Raw genomic sequence first — 24,072 nt, forward strand, 5'->3', positions numbered from 1 at the left:
GGAATGGATTTATTTTGTTTTTTAATGAATTAAATATTTGAAAATGTCTGTTTTAATTTCTTATACATAAGTATTGATGCATCTAACCCAAATGAAGGAGAGCTCTTTGGGGTCTTCCATAAAGTTAGAGTATGAAGGGGCCCTGAGACCTGAAGGGTTGAGAGATGGCATTTTAGAGCAAACTGGCCGTGCTCATGTGGTCCTCTCTCACCTGCCTAGAAGCCCAGCGTGGATAGCCTGCCCGAGGTGGTTGTAGAGCCCATCGGGCCCTGGCAGACTCACTCCGCTCTCCTGAAATGGCCCAGACTTGCTGGTGGCCTCAGGTTTATATCCTTGAGGTTGGTCTTCTCGGGGTTTGGGTGGGATGGGAGAGGGTGAGGAGCAGAGAACTGGCTTTGGAATCAAAAAAAGTGGGGGGTTTTGCACTGTTACCCCTTGTGAAATGATGGTGGGGAAGTCGTGAGACTCTCAGCCCCCGTGTTGACATCTGTACAGAGGCAATGACAACTGTTGCCTGAATGGTGGGAGCCAGAGGCTGGGTGAGAAAGCAAGGCTGTGTTAAAGCCCTGTCTGCACACTAACTACATGCTACCTACATGCTGAGAATCAGGCGTGTCTCTGACTTAGGTCTGGTTTCGGCGCTTAAGCTGCAGACGGGCATCTACCACCTGCCAGAGAGAAGAAGGTGCCAGTGCGGGGCGGGGGCCTGGGGAGCTTTCTTCAGGAGGGTGGGAATTGACTTTCTGAAGTAAAAGATCAAAATGATTACTTTAAGTCCTTAAGCTTTTCAAAGTAGGTCAATAACCGGTAGCCTGTTGTAAGCTGCTTGGTTAGTTAACTGAATGAATGAACGGACTGGGGTGTTTATGCTGACAGTGGAGCCTCAGGCTGCTCCGTCCACCCACTCTGCGTCCTGCCTCCTGGGCTCATTTCACCGCAGCCACGGGGTGCAGTCGGAGCCCAGCTTTGGCCTTTCCCGCTTTGGGCCACCCGTGGTTCTCCTGTCTCGGGAGAAGCTGGGAGAGTGTGGTGCAGGCTTCGGCCTTGTGTCAGGAGATAGCTGGGCCCCTCCCTCTGCAGGGCTGGGAAAGGGCTGGCCTGCTTCCCTGGCTTCAGGTTCACTCATGTGACTAGTACTGCTGTGAACATTTGTGCTCCTCCTTTTTGTTTTTCTTTTCTTCCTTAGAATAAATTCCTGGGAGCCGGATTACTGCAGTATTCAGCGAGTCCTCCTCATTTCAGGGCCGGTGGTGGCGGTGCGGGTGAGAATGCTACTCCACAAGCCCCGCCTGCGTTCACCTCACCCCAGTGCACCCCAGTAGAACGCCTGAAAAGTGGGGCTCGATTTCCTTTCTTTGTTTAGAGCCATTGAGAATTTGTGGTCACTTAATTCCCTTTTGGGAATTTCCAGTTTGTGTCCTTCCTCAGTTTTCTCTCAAGGTTTTAAGCCTTTTATGTTGCTTTATGTATGCTCTCTAGAGTACAAATGTTTACTCTTTATAGGTAATATTTGCTGAAAATCTTCTCCAGCCTGTTTTCATGTGAATTTTGGTTATTTTTGTAGTTAGAGATTCCTTTTGTTCCTGTGTAGTCACGTCTGTTACTCTGTATTTGGTGACTTGTTTTGTTTTCAGCGTAGATGACTGGCCCCTTCTCTTTTTCGTTCTCTTGTTTAATTTACTGTTTTAAACCGTCCTTCGTGTTAACCCAGCTGAGGCTGCAAAGGCTCCTTGAGGCTTCTTCTGTCCTTGCCTGTCAGGCTTCCCTGGCGACCGGCCCCAGCAGCCCAGCTAAGTGGAGGGCTTGGTGGTGCAGTCCTTAACCGGCCTGGGATTAGACTGCACTCGCCCCGCCCGCCACCCCCCCACCCCCCCCCCACCCCGCCGATAATTTAATTAAAGTCTTCCGCTTATTATCAGTTTGTGGTTCTTTACTACGCATACATTCTGACATAGTAGGGCCTGCTGGTTAAGGGGCTTTCCCTTCGGCCCTGTATTTCTTGTGCTGCAGTGACCCTCATTACGTCTCCTTCTCACAAAATCTCCTTGATTTTTTTCTTTGTTTCAAGTCTTGTTTTTGTTTGGTTGGTTTTTAAATACATCTGAGAGGAAGCATCGCGCTTTTCCTCATAGAGGTCACAACACTTTTTTTGTTATTATTGACATTTTTCTTAGTTGTTTTCAAAATCCATATGACGCTGTGTCAGTTTACCTGGGCCTGGGTCCTCCGTGATGGGGCCTTGGTGGAGAAGCCCAGTGGGCTCTGGGGAGCGGGCCTTGGTCTGGTGTGTTAGGCTGGGCAAACCTGGGGGCCAGTTAAGCTCGGTGGCAGAACGTCTCAGGAGGAGCCAGGGGAAGCAGGTGGATGTGCTCAGATACTCACATGGTAAAATTGTCACTGTTTGAGGTGACAGTTGTCTTATGCCTTTTATTGTTTCTACAGTAGAACCTTAGATCAGGAATTTCAGTAAAATCAGAACATAAAGCAGTAACTGTTAGCTTTAACCAAAAGAGAGAACCTGCAGAAATTAAACTCCTGTGAATCAAAGTGGACTATACTTGTTAACAATGTATATTAAGTCAAAACCAGTATTTGAAACTTTTCCTTCTAAATTCCTGCCGTATTTGGATACAAGTGCTTTATTACTATGGTAGAAATACCAGATAAGATGTTCTATTTTTTTTTTTTGATGTGGACCATTTCTAAAGTCTTTTATTGAATTTGTTACAGTATTGCTTCTGTTTTATATTTTGGTGTTTTGGCCTTGAGGCATGTGGGATCTTAGCTCCCCCACCAGGGTTCGAACCCGCACCCCCTACATTGGAAGGTGAAGTCTTAACCACTGAACTGCCAGGGAAGTCCCCAGATAAGATGTTCTTAAACCAAGTTTCCCACTTGGCTCTCTTAGGGATTTGTGATTCTAAACAGTGCAGTGGTTTCTGAGCGCTGAGTTGGGGTTCCAGCTTGGGGAAGTGACTTGAGAACAATAGTTTGCATCCTGAGCTTGCCTCGCAGCGGCCTCCCGGCTCTGGTGGGGTTCTGCGTCTCACCCCAGCCTTGCTTAAAGTAATGAGGACTTGTGTTCCCACCACCTCCCCTCTGCCTTTCGCCTGCTGTGCAAACACTGCTGAGGAGAGGTGAGGGTAGGTGATATTTCTAGGATCTGTGGACCCTGGTCCACATACAGATTGCAGATTCTGTAAAGCAGTAGGGCTTGCATGCTAAGGTACATTTGGGTTTTCTCACGTTACTGAAGTGATTTTGGATCTCTGAAGGGAGAGGATTGAAGCAAAGTTCACAGTGCCATCGGGGAGTTTGTTTTGAAGGGAGGAGTTTGGAGAATTTCTGTCTCTGACTCTGATTCATGTTTTCTTCTTTTTATAGGCACCAGTTTGTAGAAAATAATTTAATACTAAAAATGGGTCCAGTAGACAAGCGCAAGGTAAGTTAGATTACTATGGCTCCTTGCTGTGCGTCTGTATCTTCCTCCCAGTTCTCACTCAGGGTCAGGCCTTGCTCCTCGGGCTCCTGTATAACTCATTGCCCATAGCATCTTTGTCTTGGTTCCCTTTAAGAGATCATCTCTAGATTTCATAGCTGAGGAAGATTTCAGCCGTTCAGGGGAGGCATTTGAAAGCACGCAGAGGCCGTGGCAGACAGAAATGCAGACTCTCGTTTCTGACTGGGGAGCCAGGGTTCCGATTTGTGCCCAAGGCTGGGTTCACTGAGGTCAAGGTTTCTGTCTGGTTGAGGAGGTTCTGTTTGAATCCCAGCAAGTCGTTTATTACTTCATTAGAATTGTTTTTGAAATCTTACTTATTATGTCTTATGGATTAATTAAATAGATTAACGTATCCAAAAATATCAGACTCCACACATGTTCTCTATCTGCTGCGGCGGGCCCTTCTCAGTTCGGGCTCCCAGCTTGCATTGCTGGCCGTACTCAGCCTCCCATACCCCGGGGCATCTCTGCCATGAGAACCTCTGTGAAGGTGGCTTGTGGCGGCACCGCCAGCAGAAAGGACACTGTGCCTCGGCGTGGAGCAGAGGGCAGGAGAAGCGGCAGGGGCCTGACTGCCAAGGGCAGGCCCCTCTTGGCCGACTCAGCAACAGGGCCGTGTGCCGGTGTGCTGGCCTCGGGTGTGCTGCCTGTGTGGCCACTCCCCCACATGACGCCCGGCACAGGGGTGTCGGGATCCAGCTCACAGAGGCAGACAGGCCGGGCAGTGAGTGCTGCCCACTTCTCTCTGACCTTAGGGGCTGAGTCCAGGTGAGGAGGAGGTGTGCACGCCCCTCTGTCCCAGGCGAGTGGGCAGGTGGCCAGCAGTGGTCCCTGTGCCAGGAGCTACTCTGACAGTCCAACCTCCAAGGCAGCAGTAAGTGCTGTCAGCATCCACTTCTGAGCCTTAACAAGCAGTGTCTTCTTTCTTTCTTTTTCTTCTTAATTTGCATCAGGGTTTATTTGCACGGCGACGACAATTACTGCTCACAGAAGGGCCACACTTATATTATGTGGATCCTGTCAACAAAGTCTTGAAAGGTGAAATTCCATGGTCACAAGAACTCCGACCAGAGGCCAAGAATTTTAAAACCTTCTTTGTCCACACGGTGAGTTTGTCCCCACGAGTTCTCCCTTGCAGGGCACTTCAGAGGCCTTTGGGCCTTTGTGCCTCCATTCAGAGCTCCAAATGCTGTGGCTCAAGGAGGCATCTGGAGTCGAGGGGCAGTGGTCTCCCTCTTTCCCACCTTCCAGGGACCCCAATGTTCATGGCTCAGTTCAGAGTTGGGCTGGGAGATGCCTGTGCTTGTTTTCAGTTTGGGGGTGACCTGTGGGAGCCATAGGTCATCACCTGTATGTTTAATTTCTGCACATATGTGGAAAGAAAAAATTCACATGCTCATGTGCTTCCGGAAGGGACTTGGCAGTGGCTGCAGTGGACGGCGATTTCTTTTTACAGTTTCTTGCTGATGGGTGGAAGTGCTGGTCTTGGTGGGACTCCCTGGAGAATGTTAAACGTTTCTGTCTCTGCAGCCGAATAGGACATATTACCTGATGGACCCGAGTGGGAATGCTCACAAATGGTGCAAAAAGATCCAGGAGGTGTGGAGGCACAGATACCAGAGCCACCCGGATGCCGCCGTGCAGTGACACCCGCGGCCCTGCACCCGCTGCAGGACGTGTGCCCAGCACGGCTCACCGCCACCTGGACACTTCCAGACCACCTGCCAGCCATCTCAAGGGGGACGCAGACGGCGGAACCTTGCAGCTTTTTTATTTAAAAGAAAAGAAAAATACCCAACCACACAAAGAACAAAACCAATAACGAAAAGGAATTCAGGGTCGCTTTGCTTGCTCTCTGTGCCACGTGGAGCTTCTCGCACTCTGCTCGCCATGGGAACCAGCATCGTGCACATCCGCCTGGTTCCCGCCCGGACTCGTAGACAGACTCGCGGCACCACCTCTCCACCATGTGCCCTGTCACCTGCCGGTCCTGCTGTGGCCAAGGGGACCACCCAGGCATGTCTCTGGGCTCTCTCTGCCCCTGGATCATCGTGGAACTAACTTTTCACCAGGGAGCCGGGCATACCTCTCTTGGGGTGGCCCCCGAGCTCTGTGGGGCAGGAGAGTTCTTGGCTTTTGTCCGTATGCTCCTTTCTTCGCGTCCCTAGTGTATGGCCTGGTCCCCACGGCCCGTGCTTGCCTCCTCAAGTAACCCTGGCTGTGAGATTTCTGCGGTCCTTGCTGTCTGTCTGTGAGTTGTGTTGGCCGGGCAGGCTTCAGGCACTGAGAAGTAGAACAGGTTGTCCAGGTGAAATATGGATTCGCTGTTGTGTTAGAAGGTGCCAGCCAAGCATTCCGATGTGTCATCCCTTGGAGCAGCGTTGCCCTCTGAGGTGGGGAACTGAGTACCTGCCCGGGAGGAACACCAGGTGCACCAGGAGACGGGGCTCAGTGACCTCCCCTCCCCGTGTGAGGCCAGGGCAGTGCAGCAGATGGGCCTGGAGGCCTCCCTGTGGAGGAGTAAGAGCTGGTGGCCCCTCCTGAGAGTTTTGTTTGAAAGGTGGAGGGCTAAGTCAGGGCTGAGAGGTGCCTGGAGTCGGCACACTGGATGGTCCTCCATCACACCCAGGCCTCACGGAGGAGGGCAGGCTCCCAGCTGCCACATGCACACTTTTCCTGCTAAAGTTGAACAGTCTCATAGTCTAACTCAGAGCGTTTTTACATATGCACAGTGAAAATCGAAAAGCCTTCTCATGTTGCCAGGTCATCTGGTCCCCATCAAGTGGACTTTGCCTGGAAAAAAGTGTCACTCACCTTGCATGAGGGGCAGGAACACCACACTTGAACCCAAGCCCCAGCCTGCTCTCCTCCAGTTTCAGGCTTATTTCCTTTAGCTCTTTAGAGGCTACACACTGCTGTGCACTTAGGATGGTCCAGGGCTTACTGGTCCATTGATTGTCTTTGCTGCTGCCCCCTGAACAGAGAATGCCTGTCAGCCAGGCAGGGCTCAGCCATTCCTCTCCCTGCCCAGGGTGTCTCTGGGGGGCAGTCCTCAGTCCCAGGTGGGAGAGGAGCAGGCGCTGTGGCCTGCAGGCTGCCGCTCACAGACACGGCTCTGTCCCCAGGGGAGGGATGACTTTGCCATTTCCTTTAGACTTTCACAAAGGCACCAACAGAACCTCCCACAGAAAAGGTCCCCTGACTACTTCCCTGCCCCCATCTCCTATCTCGAACGAACCATCCATCACCCTGTGTGACCACTGGTCCACATGTAGAGGAAAGATGTCTTAAACTGTTTTAGTGATATGATAGCAGTGGCTCTTAAACTAGGAAAAAGGTTCGGATGTGGAGAATCCCACGGTGCTTGGACAGGGAGAGGGGTTGGATGGGAGCAGAGGTGGGAGCCAGGTTTGCCAGGGGTTTCTGCTTGGGCTGTGTGTGTGTGTGTGTGTGTGTGTGTGTGTGTGTGTGTGTCGAGGATACCAAGGTGTAGGGGGTGCCTGCCCTGGGGGCGTCCCAGGGTGCCCTGGGCGTGTGGTCGTAGACTGAGCCCCCTTTCCTCCTCCTCACTTTGGAAAAGTCTTGCCTGTGTTCACGTGCTTTCCAGAAAGTGAGTCTTTCTTGACCCTTTCAGGACTTTGATTTCAGGCGCACTCCCATGTTTATATTTACCCTCGTCAGAGCGTCCTCATCTGTGTGTGTGCAGTTAGGAGGGTGAGGAGCCCGCTCCTGCACAGCGTCTTTCCTGGGTGTCTGGTTGCAGGGAAATAAGCAGAGCTGATATTTGGCTTTTAAAAGAGCACTCGGCTGGGCTGCTCGGGGAGAGACAAATCTTCCGTTGCATTCTTCCCTCTGGATAGCGCCACTACCTCCTGGGCTTAACCGACAAGCTCCATCTTAACCTCCGAAACCAGAGAATAAGGGGTTCAGGGTTGAGCTCGAAGCTGGCAGAGCTGAAGTGACTGCCCAACCTGAGCCAGTGACAGCTGAACCCTTCTTTGTAGGTCACCGTTCTCTGCTCAGAGTCCTCTTTCCTTTTTGTTTTTTTAAGGCCCCTATATATTCCAGTCTTACCCTGTGCTTACTCATGTCATCTTTAGTTTTATCCACCTCATCCTTTGAGCCATCATCCTGGCATGCAGGTGCCTTATGTTCTAAGACGTGGACGCGGGTGTCAGTCTCTGTACACATGCAGACATACCTAGAAATATATATAAATGTGGTCTTAACCAAGGTGAGAAAGAAAATGCCCTGGTGTTTAATAGATCCAAGAGTGTCTTACTGAGAGGGGACAAGACAGGGATAAGCACCAAAGCCAGCACCTGTCAAGCAGCGATGGTCTCACACCATGCAACCTCTCTTGGCACAGAGTGGAGGGAGGACGGCCAGGAGGGCCAAGTCTCTGCTGGCCCAGACAGCCTGCTTTGCCTTGCCTGTCTCTGGGAACGTGAGGAAGCTGGGTTTGGATGGGGTTTCCTTCCCTCTGTGGACCTGACCAGGCCAGTGGGCAATGGGCAGCCCCATGTGGAGCACGAAGCCCCACCCTGTGAGTGGCACCCTGCGTGCCTGCCATCCTGAACCTTGACTCTTGGGAGGCTGGTTACAGACTTGCTTTGGGAAAGATGGCTCTTGGGGTCATGCCACAGCTGACGGGAGCTGCACCTACCCCAGCCCCCTTGGGGGCTACTCTGTGGTATTTGTGGTGCAGGCCTGAAGGAATTGTAGGAGACAGTCTGTGGCACAGATCCCCGAGGACAGGGTGCCAGCATGGGGTTCCAGGTGATTTTGTACTTTCTTAAAACATTTGTTTTCTGAAAAAAATCAACTGGAGGCTCAGCGCCCAGGAAAGACCACTGCGAGCATCTTGGTGCCTAGCCTGCTGCCCCCTCCTCCCCACCCGCACACGTGTGTTTGCTTTTGTAACTGAAGTGGGAACATTGCAACGTGCACCATTTTGCACCCAGCTTTTTTCACTTGGTATTTATCTTAATGTCGTTCAAAAACCTTGTTTTTAATGATTGTAGAGTTTAATGGTTAATAATTTTTATCATAATTTATCTGACCATTTCATTGCTATAAAACATTTAGATGGTTTCTGGTTTTTCACTATTTAAATAATGCTGTGATTAATATCCTTATAAATCTTTGATTTTTGACTCTGATCTCCCTTGCCCCCACCCTGCCCAGATTCTTAGAAGTGGTATTTTGGGGTCAAAGAGTTTGTTCATTTTAAAGCTAGTATAGTCTCTCTTCTCCTCTGTCTTGATCTGATGCTTAGATGTTCAGAGTTCCAGTACAGAACTTTCTTAGTTGTGTCCTACAGATCCTGAACAAATCAATTTCTGGTAAGCTGTGTGTTCCCAAGAATGTTTGAATAAGACTGCTCTTTTTTTTTTTTTTTTTAATGCTAAAATGTTGTCATTACCGCAGGCCATTTGTGACATATTTTTCCAAAAGCCAATTTCCTTATTTTATTGAAAGAACCTGGTTGTGCTTGCATGTTACCTTCCCATCCCTGCTGCTATGGCTTTCAAGTGCTTGGTGATATTTACAGAGTCTTGTACTTTGTGTCCACAATGGTACTGAATTTGCATCTGCACAGTCAGCAGAGATAAAAAGTGTTGAACTGACCTTGCCACATACTTAGTGGATGAGTTGTAATTAAGTTTATAGACTCAGAAAGTACATTGGGCCATTTGGAATCAGTAAAAGAGCAAAGGCTCTACTTGAAAAAGAAACCATGTAGACAACTAGATTTTACAGAAGTGTGTTTGCCCCCATGTTCTTGAAATCGCGGGACTTAGTCAGAAGGTCTTAGCAGTTCAGTAGAGCACACTGGCCAGGCTTTTTCATTGTAGAATGTGATTGTCCTGGCTGACAAGGATTTAATGATTTCTCATCCCCTCTCCTCGCCCACAGTGTTGCAGGTTGCCTAGTTGTCTTGAAGTACAGACCACCCAAATTTGGTTTCATTCTTAATTTCTCCACTTCAGTTTGGGGTCTGTCAATTCTGAGGTGAAACATGCATGAAAGATTTTTCTAGGTGCCATGCTCAGTGCCACTTGGCTATGCCAGAGATTATGGCCAGATTGTGCAGAAGTAGGTTTCCTACCTTCCCTCTGACACCCCAAATCCCCTTCTCCCCAGGTTGGTCCACAGAATGAGGCAGAGGCTGCAGCCACTATGAGAACATGGTGAAGGTACTATTCTTGGAGATGGTGCCATATGCGTTTTTACATATTGTTTCTTTTCATATCCAAACCTAACATGAACTGATGGTGACTCAAGTGGGTGTGGCCCTTGCCTCTTAGGCAGACTACATGGCAAGTGCCTTAAATCGGGGCAGGAGTCACTCCCAGAGCCTCTGAGGGGTGCAGGCTGCTGGCCCAAGATTGCAGGGTTGTAAATTAGGCCGCCTGTGGAGAACTGGTCTGGGGCGGAAGCTGTTCCAGCAAAGGGCAGTTTTATCTGTAGCTCAGACAGCGTGGTGGGCAAGCCTAAATGTATACCTGAATTTCCCCCAGAATTCATTTCTTCAATATGAAGAAATCCCAAACTTTATGTACAGAGAACTTTTTACAAAAGGCAAATGTTTTTTAGCTGTGTGATCCACCCTAGTCTAACCCATCTGGCTGAGTGACTATGAATAAGGGTCGTTTTGCTGATGAAAAGCCTCTGTCATGATAAGTTTGGACATTGCAATCAAATTTTTGCAATATTTAGAGCTGCTGTAGCTGTTCCTTAACAACACAAAATAGGATGAATCAGTAGTATGTTAGCTGTCTTTCAGGTTGGTGGCAGTCAGTTAGAACATGTATAATATTCTCTACCTGGTCTGTAGCTGTAACTGTGATGTACAGGCAAAGCAAAAATTAAAAAAAAACAACTTATGAAAACAAATAATGCAATGATATTAGGATATACACTTTTGTATTTTTATTCTTATATAAGGTTATTTGCTGGCTATTGTTGGCCTCTAGTTCAGTCTGTGTTATTTAAAATCTAATATATGAATTATTTGGATTGAATTCATGTTCGGGGCCACGTTGTTGTATGTATTGATGTACAGCCTTGAATGTGAATAATTATTGTAAACTATATTTTACAACTTTTTTTCTGGCTTTATTATATAAATTTTCTATTTGGTCGATGATTTAATCATATAATAATTTAATGAATCTGTTTATTCTTTTTTTCAAATATTTGTGCTTTAGATGTAGTTGCCGGATGATGAATTTTCCACGTATGCTCGGTAGTCTTGTAATAAAAAAGCATGTAGAGTGTAGACGCTCGCTGACGTAGCTCTTCCTTTGGCCGGGGCTCGGGTCGGACGACCTGGATTCGCGGCTGGGAACCGGGCGTCCGGGCACGCAGGTGCCCGGCAGAGGCCAGCGAACCCCTCTAGAGGCCGACGCCCGGCTCCGCCGCGGCCCGCTCGCATTGGCTTCATCGGACCACGCCGCGCCGGGCTCCGGCCGGAAGGTAGCACGGACGGCCGCTTTTCCGGACCTGAACTTCCGCCTCCCGCGTGACGTCGGGGTGGGCGCTTTACGAGGGCGGACCTGTGGGCGGGACGGAGCTCGGAGGACTGTATTAAAGGCCGGACGCTTCCGGGAGAGAGGAGCTGTGGCGGGGCTTGCTGGGATCATGGCGGAGAATCATTGCGAGCTGCTGCCGCTGGCCCCGGGCGGCCTCGGGGCGGGGCTGGGGGGCAGCCTGTGCCGCCGCTGTAGCGCGGGGCTCGGCGCCTTAGCCCAGCGCCCCGGCAGCGTGTCCAAGTGGGTCCGGCTCAACGTCGGCGGCACCTACTTCCTCACCACTCGGCAGACGCTGTGCCGGGATCCGAAATCCTTCCTGTACCGTTTGTGCCAGGCCGACCCCGACCTGGACTCGGACAAGGTGAGGGCCGCGCGGGCCAGCCAGGAGGGTTCGGGCCGCCCTGGTCGGCGGCCCGCCGCACGCCCCCTGCCCCACGCTGAGGAGACCCGCCCCGGCTCCGAGCCCCGCGCTCCCCTCGTCTCCAGCTCGACCCGAGCCCCCCGACTCCCTGTCCTGGGCCGGGGAAGGAGAGGATGGCGCCCTGGCGCCCATCACCCTCGAAGATCCCCAGCCAGTCCACGTCGGGGTGTCTCTCTGTCTCGCCCTCTCTGCTCTTCGGTGGAGGAGGTTTCGCAGACCCCAGACTCTGCTGTGGATCTACTTTCTTTTCCTCCGCAGATTGTTTTGCCCCTGGTGTGAGAACACCTCTTCTCCGTCCCAGTGTACTTAGTGGCTCTGGAATCCGAGAACCCTGGTGTTCTTCTCATCTTCTCACATTCCAGACGTTTGACTTAACGTTGGTGTGGGGGGTTGACACGGGTGGCCTGCCTTTCCCAGTGACTTGCATTTAGAGAGTTGGTGCTCCATCGTTTTCAGCCGCAACACGCATCCACTCAGCACTCTCAGAAAGTGCCGTCCATAGAGTGATTTTTCAAACGGAATGTTGCTCATATTAAGGGGTGGCTTAGGGGTGTTAAGGAAGGGCAAAATAGGAAATCTTTTTCAATCTACTTTCTAATTAACCTAGTTTTCCTATTGCCCTCTCAAAAGGATAGGAATCTCTAGCTTGGTTTGCTGATTGCCTTTCATCAGATTAAATGCTCATACTGTTGTGCAGATGGTACTAGAAACTATTTTAATTATTACCTTTACAAGACTTGTGTGGCTGAAGAATATCTCTGGAGCTGAACAGCATTGAAACTCATAAAAGGCTCTGTTGGAGGAATAATTGTTACCTGTATTTATCCTAGGCAGTTCACAAACCTTATTCTAACTTTCCTGTGTCTTTCACTCGAGCCTACATAATTGCACTTGGCTTTGTGCCTTGCCAGCCCAGCATTTGCCAGGCATAGGCTTCCCAGAAAGATTCAGATCCGTCTTCAAGATCCAGAAGCCTGACACAGACCATCCTCTGTGTGGCATGACCTTATGATCGGGAAATGAGAACTCGAGTTACCACAAAACCACCAGTCATGGGTAGAAATCAGGGTTTGAGATGCCAGCGCTCCGGTACCCTCCCCCACCCCCCCAGCTGTTTCCATTGCTCATTTGACCAAGCTCTCCATTCTTAGAGAATTGACCTCCCAGAAAATGATAGTCATCTCCAGGATAGAAATAAGCTTTTGTTAGCTATGATTTTCCTTTTATAGCGTGGGTGTATGTTTTACTGTTTTGTTTTTCTGTTTAAACAGTGGGCCTTAGTGGTCATTCACTTGCATTTCTACTTGAGCGTTTCTTTTTTGTATATTGAGTCCGATTTTACATTGCTCTTGTCCATTGGGTTGTTTTGAGGCAATGGCTGTCTGTTCAGCACTGAGACAATTATTCAGAGCTGATTAACTGTAGTTTGCCCAGTTAAGTCTTTACTGTCTCAAGACTACTTAAAAAAATTATGCTTTACTGTATAGTAGTTCTTTGGGGAAGGGTAATTTATCAGAGTATGGTCTATGTTGAAGTTGCTTTTTTTCACCATCATCCACTTAACCACATTTGATTTCCCAATTGTAAAATTGAAATTTAGAACATAAGGTAATGCAGCAGATACAGTTTCTGTCTCATAAAATAGTTGATAGTAAATATGGGTTAGTTTTAGCCACGATGTGAATTTGCCAGAAAGGAGTAATGCTAATTCCCATTAGTCATGGTCGTAGAGTGTTTTACCTCAAATGAGAAAATGTATAAGGTACTCATTCTTCTCAGTTTTTTCCCCCTTTGGTTCTGATGAAAGAATGTCCCAGAGATTCACTCCTAGATCATTAAACCTTGAGTGAGGAATCTGAGGATGAGGGTTGGAGGGAAAGGGGTGTTTGGAAGAGTGGGATGCTAGCAATTATGTGATGGAAGAGAAACAGGATGTTGAATCACATGTAAAAATCTCCAAGCCCTGACCTCATAGTTAAGATTGATGAAAGCATACCTCACAGATATTCACAGGGCTGGACGCACCTGGTGGAAGATTTCCTGCTGGGCATTTGTCTCCTGTTCATTGAGCACCTGGGCTTGCAGAGTAGTGCTTGGGTCGGGGTTGGGTGGGGAGATCAGGGGGAGGAGTTCCAAGAAGTGGAAGATCTGGAATCTTTCAGGAGCCTGATGGGTTTGGAGTTCACTGGGAGAGTACCTGGAGCTTGCTGTTAAACGCACAGTGTCTGGCGGGGAGCTCAGTCATGAAGCCCTGTGGGAGTGGTGGTGTCAGGACATTTTTCTGGAGGAGTGCTTTGTTAAATAGCCGACAGGTTGTTAGGGAGGGTGGGGAGCTGGGCTGTAACTGGGACCCACTGCCCACGGTGCCCCAAGCCGCTAAACCCTTACCCTCTTGTCTCCAGTTCTGACTCGGGGCCCTTGCTGCCACGAAGTTCTCTCTATAGATAGCCCAAGTGTGAATTCTCACTTCCTCCTGGTGCTTCCCCAGTGGGGCTGTGTCTGTGTTATTCATTTCGGCATCTGTTCACCTGCTATCCTGGGTCATTTTTCTCTCCCCTGTTCCATCAGGGGCAGGCCAGGTGTAACACTCCTTCCCAGAAGTGCTTTGTAAATACTCGACATGTGATTCATTTGGGTTATATCTCTCTGTATTCCATGGTACCTGGCCCAGTGGCATTGTTGAAAACAGATTAGAGTTTGTTCAGAGCTGAATCAGTCCCTGTTTCAGTGTGGAGATACTTTAGGAATAAAAGGGAAACAGAAATACTACTTGGTGGTTGAAACCACTCAGATTAAGTAGGATTTGGGGTTGGGGGGCATTCAGTCTCTGCACCTGAGCCAGGCCTGGAGAAAACTGTGTTTCACATGAGCTTTTGCCCTTCAACAGGGCCGTCGTCCTGGCTTTGGGGTTGCAGATGTGGTGGCATCAGATGGGTCTTTGAGGGGTGGGGCCGTCGAGGTGCTTCCGATGACATGCCATGTCCTCTGCAGTTCTTTGCCTGTGCCAACCCCCAGCGTACTTGGTGTTGGCTAGAGTTTCAGGATTAGAAAGATAGTGAGTGAAAGGAGTTTTACGGACAGGGCTAAGTGATGGGGGTGTGGGTGGAAGGACTATCTTTTAAGCTGCTTGGCAGGAGAAGTGGGGATTACTTAGAGTGAAACGGCAGATTATGTTCCGTGTGACTAAGTCAGAGGCGAAAGGCTGAGAGCATCGTGAGCTCCAGTGAGAGGGCTGGGTCTCCGGTCTGAGGCCAGGAGTGAGGGTCCCGAGCCACTGTGCATTTCGTCTCACGCTTTGCTTGAGGATTGGCTCCGAGCGTATTCTCAGCCCTGACCCCACGCCTGGCTCAGGCCCTGGGCAGGTGGTGGCCCAGTGCAGTGGGGGTTCGCTCGCCGTGGATGCCATGGTCACCTCTCCACAGGGCCCCTCGGACCTGAGCAGGGAAGCCCTGAGGAAGGGCTTGCCTTTAGTGAGGAGAGCTGTTTGGGGCATCGGACACAGCCGTCAGCCGTCTGAGGGTGGCTGGGAGGAAGTGGTCGTCAACTGCAGAGCAGTTCCTCTTTCCCCCGACCGCACGGGCAGCCTTCACTTGCTCTTGGCCAGCGGGACAGTGACTGGTCTTGGTTTCGAGCAGCAGTCAGAAAGCTGCGGTCCACCTGCCTGGTTTTGCAAATAGAGTTTTATGGGAACCCAGAGATGCCAGCTCCTTATGGCTTGTCTGTGGCTGCGTTCCCCTGGAGTGGGTGCACATGGCTGCTTTCCAGGGATGCTCAAGGACAGCTTTCACTGGGCCAGGAATCTTTAAAGTCCTTTAGAGGAGCTGACTCTGTGTGGCACCCAGGGAGGGGTCTGTGTGGCCAGGGTGCCAGCAGGCCACCTTGAGCACTGGTGCTCTCCCCAGACTGCAGAGCGCCCAGCACATTCCGGTCTGGAGTTGGTGGGATGTGGGTGTTGGGGGTACGGGGCATTTTTCATGGTGGCCAAGTTAGACTTTGGACTCAGGCCTGACTTTGACTCCACCCACAACTTAACCTGCCCTGCGATTTGGGGTTAGTTAATGAATCTCTCTGAGCGGAGTCACAGAGGAGGAGTTGTGAGAATTAAGGAAGCTGAGGAATATGAGCCCTCCCCCACACAGTGCCTGGTGCTGGGTCGTTGCAGGAATTAGAGATGGCTCTTAGTAGTCTTTATTTTACTTTTGTACTTTGTTTTTAGAAAGAATGTACCAAGAATGCTTTTTTGTCCCCCTCAGAATTTGTTTTTGTTCCTGTTAGTCACTTATTACACGCTCCCTCACTTGCCGCAAACCTCATGCTGCTGGCAGGTAGCTCTGGTTGCTGGGCCGGCCTCAGAGGGTGGGGTGTGGAAGCCGGGCCCTTCAGTGCCCCCTGCGTCCCAGACGGACACTTCTTAGGACAGGCCCTGGAGGGCCGGTTCCCAACTCTGGGCACTGGAGCCTGTGCCAAGGGGGAGGGGCGCAGCTTCCTGGGCAGCCATCGAGTTATTGTACAAGAAACCTGATGCCCTCGAGCCTGGAGAACACAGCTCCAGAGTTCAGTACCATCCTCCATGTGTGTCTGCGATGGGCTTGTGGCATCAGGGAGGCGTCTGAGCGGGGGTGTATACCGTTCATCTCTCCTCGTCATCCGTATTATGTTCTGTGGGTTTTAGTTTCCTCAGTGGTTGGGCTTCCAGGATCCTGGCCTGGTGTTACAAGTCAGGCTCCGTTGGGGCTGGTTCTGGAGGTGATGAGCTGGGCCAGCCCATCACTGCCACTACATAGGCCAAGGTAGGTTTTTCGAAACAGGTAATGGAGAGGCAGGCAGTCCTGGGCGCCAGGCAGTCCTCGGTGAGGAGGGGAGGTGGGCGAGGGTGCAGAGGAGCCGTGGGCCTGCTCTTCAGCCCCAGCGAGAAGGAAGGGGGAACTCTGCACCGGATCTGCCGGCAGGGCCGAACGTAGGAAGAGAACAGAGGCCGCCTTGGAGCCAGCAGGGCGGTGGCTGTGGGGCAGCTGCTGGGGAGGGCTCGGGCACCCCTGGGAGCAGCGGGCGTGGTGTGAACCCCTGGCGGGGCGTCCTGGCTGCAGAATGTCCTGCCTGCCTGAGCTGAGTGACTGGCGTCCAGGGGACTGGAGACTCTGGGCCTGGAGGGGGCCTCGCCTCCAGGCTTGCAGAACCACTGTGGGGAGGTTTGCGGCCAGGGACCTTGGGCTCTTCCTACTGGTGCTTCTCTCCCAGGCGGATGTGGTTTCCGCCTGTTTCCATGTCAAGTTGACTTCCTAGTTTCTCTCTCTCTCTTTTGCCACCAAGCTGAGTAGTGTGGCATCTGTAGGGGATTTATGTGCAGGTGTTCTGTAACTGGAGTGTCTGTAGGGAGGGAAGTACCTGAGAAATCCGGACAGATGGCTGCCCCCTTGCCTTGTGATAGAGATGTTCATAGCGCTGTGACCTGGACGGGTGGCTCTCTGGCTGGCAGGGTCCACCCACGAATCCTGCCACGACTGCCCCACACCCTGGGGTGGCCTGATGCCTGTTTCTGTCTGCACAGTTGATGTGGCATCTGCTCCAAGAAGGCCCTGGTCCTGCTGAGCTGAACGGTCCCTGTGAGCCATCTCCGTTGTTCGTGGAGCTTGGTGGGACCCTCCCCACCCGCCACCTTAGGTGAATTTGAAGCACGTTTGTTCTACGAGAATAACCAGGAGCCTCATGTGCTGGAGTCCTTTCACACGTCCTCTTGCATTTGTTCTTAGTGAGCCTCATTTGAGTCCTCTATGTCACCCTAATTCTGTTTCTAAGCCACATTCTAGGACTGGGAGGCACCGGGGGTCAGGGCCCTGAGAGCTCGGTGCTGGTGAGATCTGAGGGTGGGAATGACCCAGAGCCCTTGCTTTTCCTTTATTCCCTGTGTGTGCCGGAGGGTTTCCGATCTCCAGGTGTACACAGGGCATCGTAGGGTCTTATATGGGGAAAGCTAAGTCAGAAGCAGCCAGCACTCCCACACACGTCAGCATAGTTCTGCCACATCTGCTGCTTGGACAGGCCTCTAGTCTCTGGCCTCTGGGCCTCTGTTTCCTCATTGTAATTGGTGATGTCTAAGGCCTCTTCTAGGTCAAGGATTTGACAAACTGTAGAAAACAAAAGAGAAAAGAGGGCAGAGGTGACGGTTTTAAGTGAAACAGAATCACTTAAATGGATAATTTCAGAGTGAAAATTATTTCTAATTATGTTGATTGCAAATGTTTGTGTACAGAAAATTCTATGCTTTTGCGTTTAGATTTCAAATGGGGAAATCTGACAGAATACATCTTGCGTTTAGCTTGGGATACTCAACCCTTTGCATTTCTAGTCTCCAGTGACCATGCGTTTCTTGTGTTCCATTTCCTCGTGTGTTTGTGGAAGTTGGGAAGGTGATAGAAAGGAGCCAGGTGCAGGCCTCTCCAGAGAATGCACAGAGCTCGAGTGAGACTTGACCACAGAATGCATTTCCGTCTACAGCCTTGCCTGAGAGCCTGACTTCCTCGACCCTCGTTCCTTATGGCCGTTTTCAAGGCCATGTGCATGGTTCTATCAAGGGGGCCGGCGGCCCGCCCTGGACCCACGATGTTTCACCGGGCAGTGCATTCGAATCTGTCTTGAACGTGAGGACCAGGCACAGGCGGGCGGGAGAACCTCAGCGGCCCTGTCAGGGCATTGCCTCCTAACCAGCGCCGAGGGGTGAGGCTGCTGGGCTGCTCAGAAGGGAGTGGACGGGGTGGGGCTGCGCGGGTTTCCAATCAGGATCATTTTCTCTGCCTCCGTCCATTTTGGGACTGCAGGTCAGGGGTCTCCTCAGAGAGCATGTGACATGGGCTCTGGCCTGTCTTGCCTGCTGGCTCCTCTCAGAGAAGTGACTGCGGGCAGGGTGCTCCTGGCCGTGGCCAGGGCGTTCCCTCTGCGGCACAGGCTCAGGGATGCAGGATTCACAGTTCCCTGGAGCCCAGCAGCTCGGCCTCAGAGGCTGGGCCCCCTTGGAGTGGGATTCGGCCAACTTGGCCATCAGTGAGCCCCCAGCAAACAGTGTGTAACCTGACGGGCATGACCGCCATTAAATATTCAAGAGCCAAGTCCAGCACTTCTCTCTTTTATGCCTTTAGGATAGATGTATATTTTAAAAGCCAGCACCTCACAAGTAGGTCAAATGCAGACTCAGTGAGAAGTGGGGATAATCAATAGAGAAAAATGATTTGTCAAGCAAGCAATCTTAATTCTGGCTCTTTTACAAAAAAACCCAAAAACCTCAAGCCTTGCCACTATATAAATGTAGCACACGCTTGTTATATAAATTGAGGAGAGGACGGAGGGAGGGAGGAGAGAGATCCTCGTGTCTTGCTGCCTTTTGTAAGTGTGACCATGCCAAGTGCACATCACAAGGTTCTTCTCCCGTGAGCAGGTGATGGATGGGGTGCTGTTACCACAGCTGCCGGTGGCTGAGCCTCGGACATCCCCTTCCGCTGCTGGTGTGGGTGTCACAGAGACCATTCTCTCTATGCTTTTGCGTAAGCGAGCCTGAGACTTCTGAATTTGGGATGTTTTGGTATTTTCTCTTTTTCTGTGTTCTGTAGTTTTCTTTATTTATGCCTTAGGATGGAGGCCCCAGGGCCACTTACAAACACAAGCAACATGAGATGCCGAGGGCCCTGGCGCCCGTGTCAGTCGCAGCCTGGTCACAGTCAAGCGTGCAGGCAGCCCTTGCCGGCACGCGTACACCCTCGAGTGCTGCTCGGGCTCAGGTGCTGGAAGACGGCGTTCCTCCAGAGCTCCTGCCTGGGTGCCTCTAAACGAGAGTCAGTCTGCGGTCCTCTGGGCTGTTACCCAAGATAAAGCCCAGTGGAATTTGGGGGCCCTGGCACTCCTTGTAGGATGAGAGCACCGCCCCAACATGCTGCTGCCCAGTCTCTCCTAACCCTAGAGTCTCAGCCTTGTTTGTTTCTTTTTCTTAATTTCTTTCTTTTTTTTTTTTTTTTTTTTAATTTTGGCTGCGCTGGGTCTTCGTTACTGTGTGTGGGCTTTCTCTAGTTGCAGTGAGTGGGGGCTACTCTTTGTTGTGGTGTGCAGGCTTCTCATTGCAGTGGCTTCTCTTGTTGCAGAGCGTGGGCTCTAGGCATGCAGGCTTCAGTAGTTGCAGCACGCGGGCTCAGTAGTTGTGGCGCATGGGCTTAGTTGCCCCGCAGCATGTGGGATCTTCCCGGACCGGGGACTGAACCCGTGTCCCCTTCATTGGCAGGTGGATTCTTAACCGCTGGACCACCAGGGAAGTCCTCGTCCTTGTTTCTTAATGAAGCCCATCAGATCAAAACAAATCCACGGGAAGAAACTGGGCCAGAGAGTCCTGTGGGGTCCATGGAGGAAGCTGCCATGAAGCCTCCTAAAGTCTGCTTAGCAGTGGCGGGGCTGGAGGGGCGGGCTTGTCACTGCTAGGGGATGGCCACTTGACCTTCAGTATCTTAGGGTCACCCCATGGGCCTGCATTTCCAGGTCTAGGTGGGTGGGTCTTCCCTCCCGGGAGGGAGTGCTAAGGCCACACTGCTGGGGCCAGCGTGGCAGCTGCTGGACTGAGCTTCCTGCCTCAGCTGGTGACACCACGTGGGAGAAGCATGGGGTGACAAGGGTCCCAACTGAAGCCCATTCCAGCTTCCCCAGTCCCCTGGAGGCCGGCTCAGGCAGTGCGTCCTGGGACACCCAGGGAGCTGGTGCCCAGCTGTGGGCAGCCAGTGCTCTGGTGCAGGTCTGGATGCCCAGCACCCAGGCCTCTCTTTCTGGGGTGCTCTCGGCCCCAGCTTTCTAAACCCATGTGTGGATTGAGTGCCCAGGATGGCCTCCTCTAGGTTTTCACATGGGTTTTTAAGATAAGCCACGGACTGTGCGGTGGGGGTGGGGGGGGTGGGGAGGGTGTCACTGGAGGCACTGCCTTCGCTTCCTACCCGGGGAGGAGGCATGGAAGGCGCAGGCCTCTGAGGGCCCGGCCAGGTGTGTGCTTCAGTCTCCTGGCTCTGTGCTTCCCCATCTCTGTGGCCAGAGCATGTGGCTTCCTCTGCCTTGGAATTTGTCCCAGCCCCCAGGACAGGTCACGAGCCCAGCTCTGTCACCTTGAAGAGATGTTGGACTAGACACAGACCGTTAGAGCCAGAAGGGCCCCCGGCCTCCTCTTGGCTGAGTATCTCATTTGACAGATGGGGAAGCTGAGGCCTGGAGAGAGGAGCAATGTGCCTTGAGTAGCCGAGCGTGAGCCTGGACCCCAGGGGTTCGACCTCCGTGCTCCCGCCAACTGTGGCTCTGTGCCCCCCTCGCTGTGGTGCCAGCTCTCTCCCGGCTGTGCTCCCGGCATCTCCAGGGACCAGAGCCTCTCTTGTTCTCCGGGTGGGCCACCAGGAACGTCTGTTGGTGGATACGAAGCCTGGGTTCCAGACCCTGAGACGCAGGTGGGGTCCTCTTTGCTCTTCCACCCTTGGGCCTGGGCTCCAGCCCAGTTAGCAGCAAACGCCTTGGACTCTTTGGCCTTGTTCTGGAAGTATCCGTGAGGCTGCTCCTTTTATGAAGGCAGGGGTCCCCACACAGCGACGGGCCTGCCCCTCCCTTGGATGGCTGGGTAATTGAGCATGGAGGCCACTTGCCTTTGAGCACAGGGTATGGGCGGGAGCATGTTGGGGAGGCTGGTGGGGGCGTGCTGTCCCCCAACCCCTTGCTGCTGCCTCTGCATTTGCCAGCCTGGGTGCTGGGTCCCCAGTCTCTCCTGGGGAGTCCTCAGCCCCCCGGGGTTAGAGGGCCTCACCTCAGGCACCCTAAGATGGGGCCACGAGCCTGGCCTGATGTGCGCCGAGCTGAGGGCTGGGCCTGGGCAGGAGTTTCTTCGGAGCATTGGCCACGTGGCCTTTTAGTGAAAAAGCCACCCCTGTTCAGCGGCCTCCCGCCCCTGCCCTTCTCCGGGTCAGCCTGGTGTGTGGAGGCCCAGCCCCATCGCTGGCTCTCCAGTGCTCTCCAGTGCTTGGTCAGGGGTCCCTTTGCATCTGGGCGGTGGCCCTCTCACCTGGCCCTGGGCGTGCCACCACCACAGTTTTGTGGGCTCACCTCCTTTCCCTCCTTCTCTGTCCCATCCCCCATCCCTCCAGGCTTTGGAGGCCTGGGTCACTTCCTTTTCCTCTCCCGCCCACTCCCAGTGCTGAGCGAGATACCCAGTGTGTTGGTGGCATGGCCTTGAGCCCTGTCGTGGGACCTCAGCCCCGTGTGACAAGGGAGGCTCCCTGGGGTGTCCTGAGGGCGGAGATGAGCCCAGTCCCTGTCTGATCTTTCCTTCTCGATCTTCTGCCAGCTGTCTGTGGAGGTAGCAGTGAGCCGATGAATAATTCCTGAGCTTGGCAATCTGCACTTGTCACGCTTGGGCTCTTTTCATCGGCAAGGTGCAGGGAAGAGCCCCTGGATTCCGTGTTGCGGCAGCTCCATCCTTTTCTTTCCAGACCTCGGCCCCTTTGTAGGAAATGGCGGCTGTTTTTCACCAGTAGGGAGGCTGCTGAAGCATCATTCTTCCAGAAACCTGTCCCAGGGGTCTTCTGGCCTTGCTTGGAGAAGAGGGGTCTAGGGAGTCTGGAGAAAGGGCTGAGGAGCCAGGCCGGGAGGCAGGGTCCCTTGGGACAACATCTGACCAGTGCTTCCTTAGATGAAGTTGGGGGTCTGTGTGTGGTTGGATGCTGCCCTGGGGGCTAGGAAGCCCATGGGGGGACCAGGCGGTGGCCTATCGAGGCAGGAGGTTGGGTTGAGCACCCAGGGCCTGTGGGAGAGAGGAAGGGGCAGAGGTGCTCCAGGCTGAGCGGGGCCTGCCCACCCATCAGCGAGGCTCCGGGTCCCGCTGGCCCCACATCCAGATTTGATCTGAGGAGAGCAGGTTTTTACAGCTTTGTGGACTCGGGAGGAAACCCGTGAAACCACCAGGTTTATTACACGAAATTCCAGATTTGATGCTCATGAGTGAGAAGGGGGCCCTAACACAGCACTCCGCTTCACGGTTGAGATTCCTCCCAGTGGGAGTGAGCTCTGGGGACCGTGGGCTCACCACGTCCAAGAGGTTCAGGGGGTTCCACCTCGCCACCTCCCTGCCAAGATGCCTGACGCTGTGTGCCGTGGGCAGTGAGGGTCCCTAACACTCAGAAAGGCCCTGGCCCATGGGGGCGAAGCAGGGCCTGCCCAGGTGTGGAGGGAGCGCCTTCTGTAGATGGACCCCGGGAGGCGCTGCTGTGGGGGAGGCCTCCTCGGTGGTCAGCAGTCTCAGGGGAGCTCTAGGGTCACTTGGCAGCAGAAAATGAAGCTGTGTTCCATGAGCCTCTGACTACCCAGTCCTGCCCAGCGAGGAGCCCCGAAATGAGTAGCGGCGGCCCGGGTCACGGTGTCCTTCAGATGCTGACCTGTTGGCATCAGTCCCGCCTTTGAGAGCATCCCATGGGGGAAAGTGTGTCAGGTTACTCTTGTGGGACGGTTGCTGAAATGAGAAAAGGATGAACTCGCCCTCAGGAATTATTGGAGCTGTGAGGAAAGAGGCCTTGTACACAATCTCCTTGCCTCAGAGTAAATAGGGAGGTCACCTTGATGCAACAGAGCTTAAACTTGGCTTCACTTGCAGTGGTGACAGATCAGGGTCAACGGCTGCAGGTGGCTGGAAGCAGGCGACGCTGCTTAGGGGTTCCCTAAAGCGCCATAAACACTGATCCTTCCAGTTGTGTGTTAGACGCGTACAGCCCACAAGCCTCCAAAACCCCCTTTAGCTGTGGCTGGGCTGCGGGCCAGCTGTGGGACCTGTGCTTTCTTGACTGGGATTCACCTTGGTGTGTTGTTCTTTGTAGGATGAAACAGGTGCCTATTTAATCGACAGAGACCCCACCTATTTTGGGCCTGTGCTGAACTACCTGAGACATGGAAAGCTGGTCATTAACAAAGACCTTGCTGAGGAAGGTGAGTCGCAGGCGGGACCGGGGTCGGGGGGGCCCTCCCTTGCTCTCCAGCTCCATCCCTCACAGATGCTTATCTCAGAGGCAACAGGGCTGCTCGGTGCTGCCTCTTCCCCTTTTTTTCCTCCAGGAAGCTGAGACAGTCCAGAGCTGGGTGGGGGCCGGTTGGGACTGCAACCCATTCCCTCCTTCAGGCGTCTGGTTGCTGGTGCCGTGAGGGTGGGGCTCCTCCCTGGGGCCCGCTGCTCTATGGTTGCCTTGATTCACACAGCTTGGGGCCCGCCGCCTCCCGGGGGTCCCCGGTCTCGGTCACCCCGGGTCTGCTCTCCTTCTGGGGCAGCCCTGGCAGAACCCCCTCTGAGTTCTTCCTGCGTTTCCAGATGCCTGCCGTACTATGGCTCCCAGCTCAGGGTCCGGGTGGTGCTGAGAGCCCAGGGCTCTCTCCCCTTTGCTTGTTGAGCTGAGCCCGCTGCCTCCTTCTCTCTGGGCCCTCTTGCTCCTCCGACTGCGTGTCTGCATCTTCTTTTGCAGCGTCTTTTTCGTGCACACACGTGTGTTCTGTGTGTGCAGCTGTACAGTTCTAGGCAAACTGTTCCCAGCGTGATTTGCTTAGAAAGCAAATGTGGTACTTGCCACAGA

General features: G+C 52.7%; 2 protein-coding genes across 3 annotated transcripts in view; both read left to right on the top strand.

Moving 5' to 3' along the window:
* Window positions 1-10,376, top strand: part of PDPK1 (3-phosphoinositide dependent protein kinase 1) — an 80,954-nt gene extending 70,578 nt beyond the window's left edge. Inside the window, 3 exon segments of the mRNA XM_036824938.1 lie at window positions 3,385-3,442; window positions 4,456-4,608; window positions 5,033-10,376. Coding sequence (XP_036680833.1) covers window positions 3,385-3,442; window positions 4,456-4,608; window positions 5,033-5,149 — 328 coding nt within the window. The 3' untranslated portion in view covers window positions 5,150-10,376.
* Window positions 10,377-11,116: 740 nt separating this feature from the next.
* The window catches only part of KCTD5 (potassium channel tetramerization domain containing 5), a 28,004-nt gene continuing 15,048 nt past the window's right edge, over window positions 11,117-24,072 (top strand). For both annotated transcript variants that reach the window (XM_036826667.1, XM_036826668.1), the window contains exons 1-2: window positions 11,117-11,401; window positions 23,329-23,437. In XM_036826667.1, the coding sequence (XP_036682562.1) occupies window positions 11,150-11,401; window positions 23,329-23,437 (361 nt within the window). In that variant the 5' untranslated portion in view covers window positions 11,117-11,149. The remainder of the gene's footprint in view (window positions 11,402-23,328; window positions 23,438-24,072) is intronic.

The sequence above is a fragment of the Balaenoptera musculus genome, chromosome 15, assembly GCF_009873245.2.
Source record: "Balaenoptera musculus isolate JJ_BM4_2016_0621 chromosome 15, mBalMus1.pri.v3, whole genome shotgun sequence".
Classification (NCBI taxonomy): Eukaryota; Metazoa; Chordata; class Mammalia; order Artiodactyla; family Balaenopteridae; genus Balaenoptera; species Balaenoptera musculus.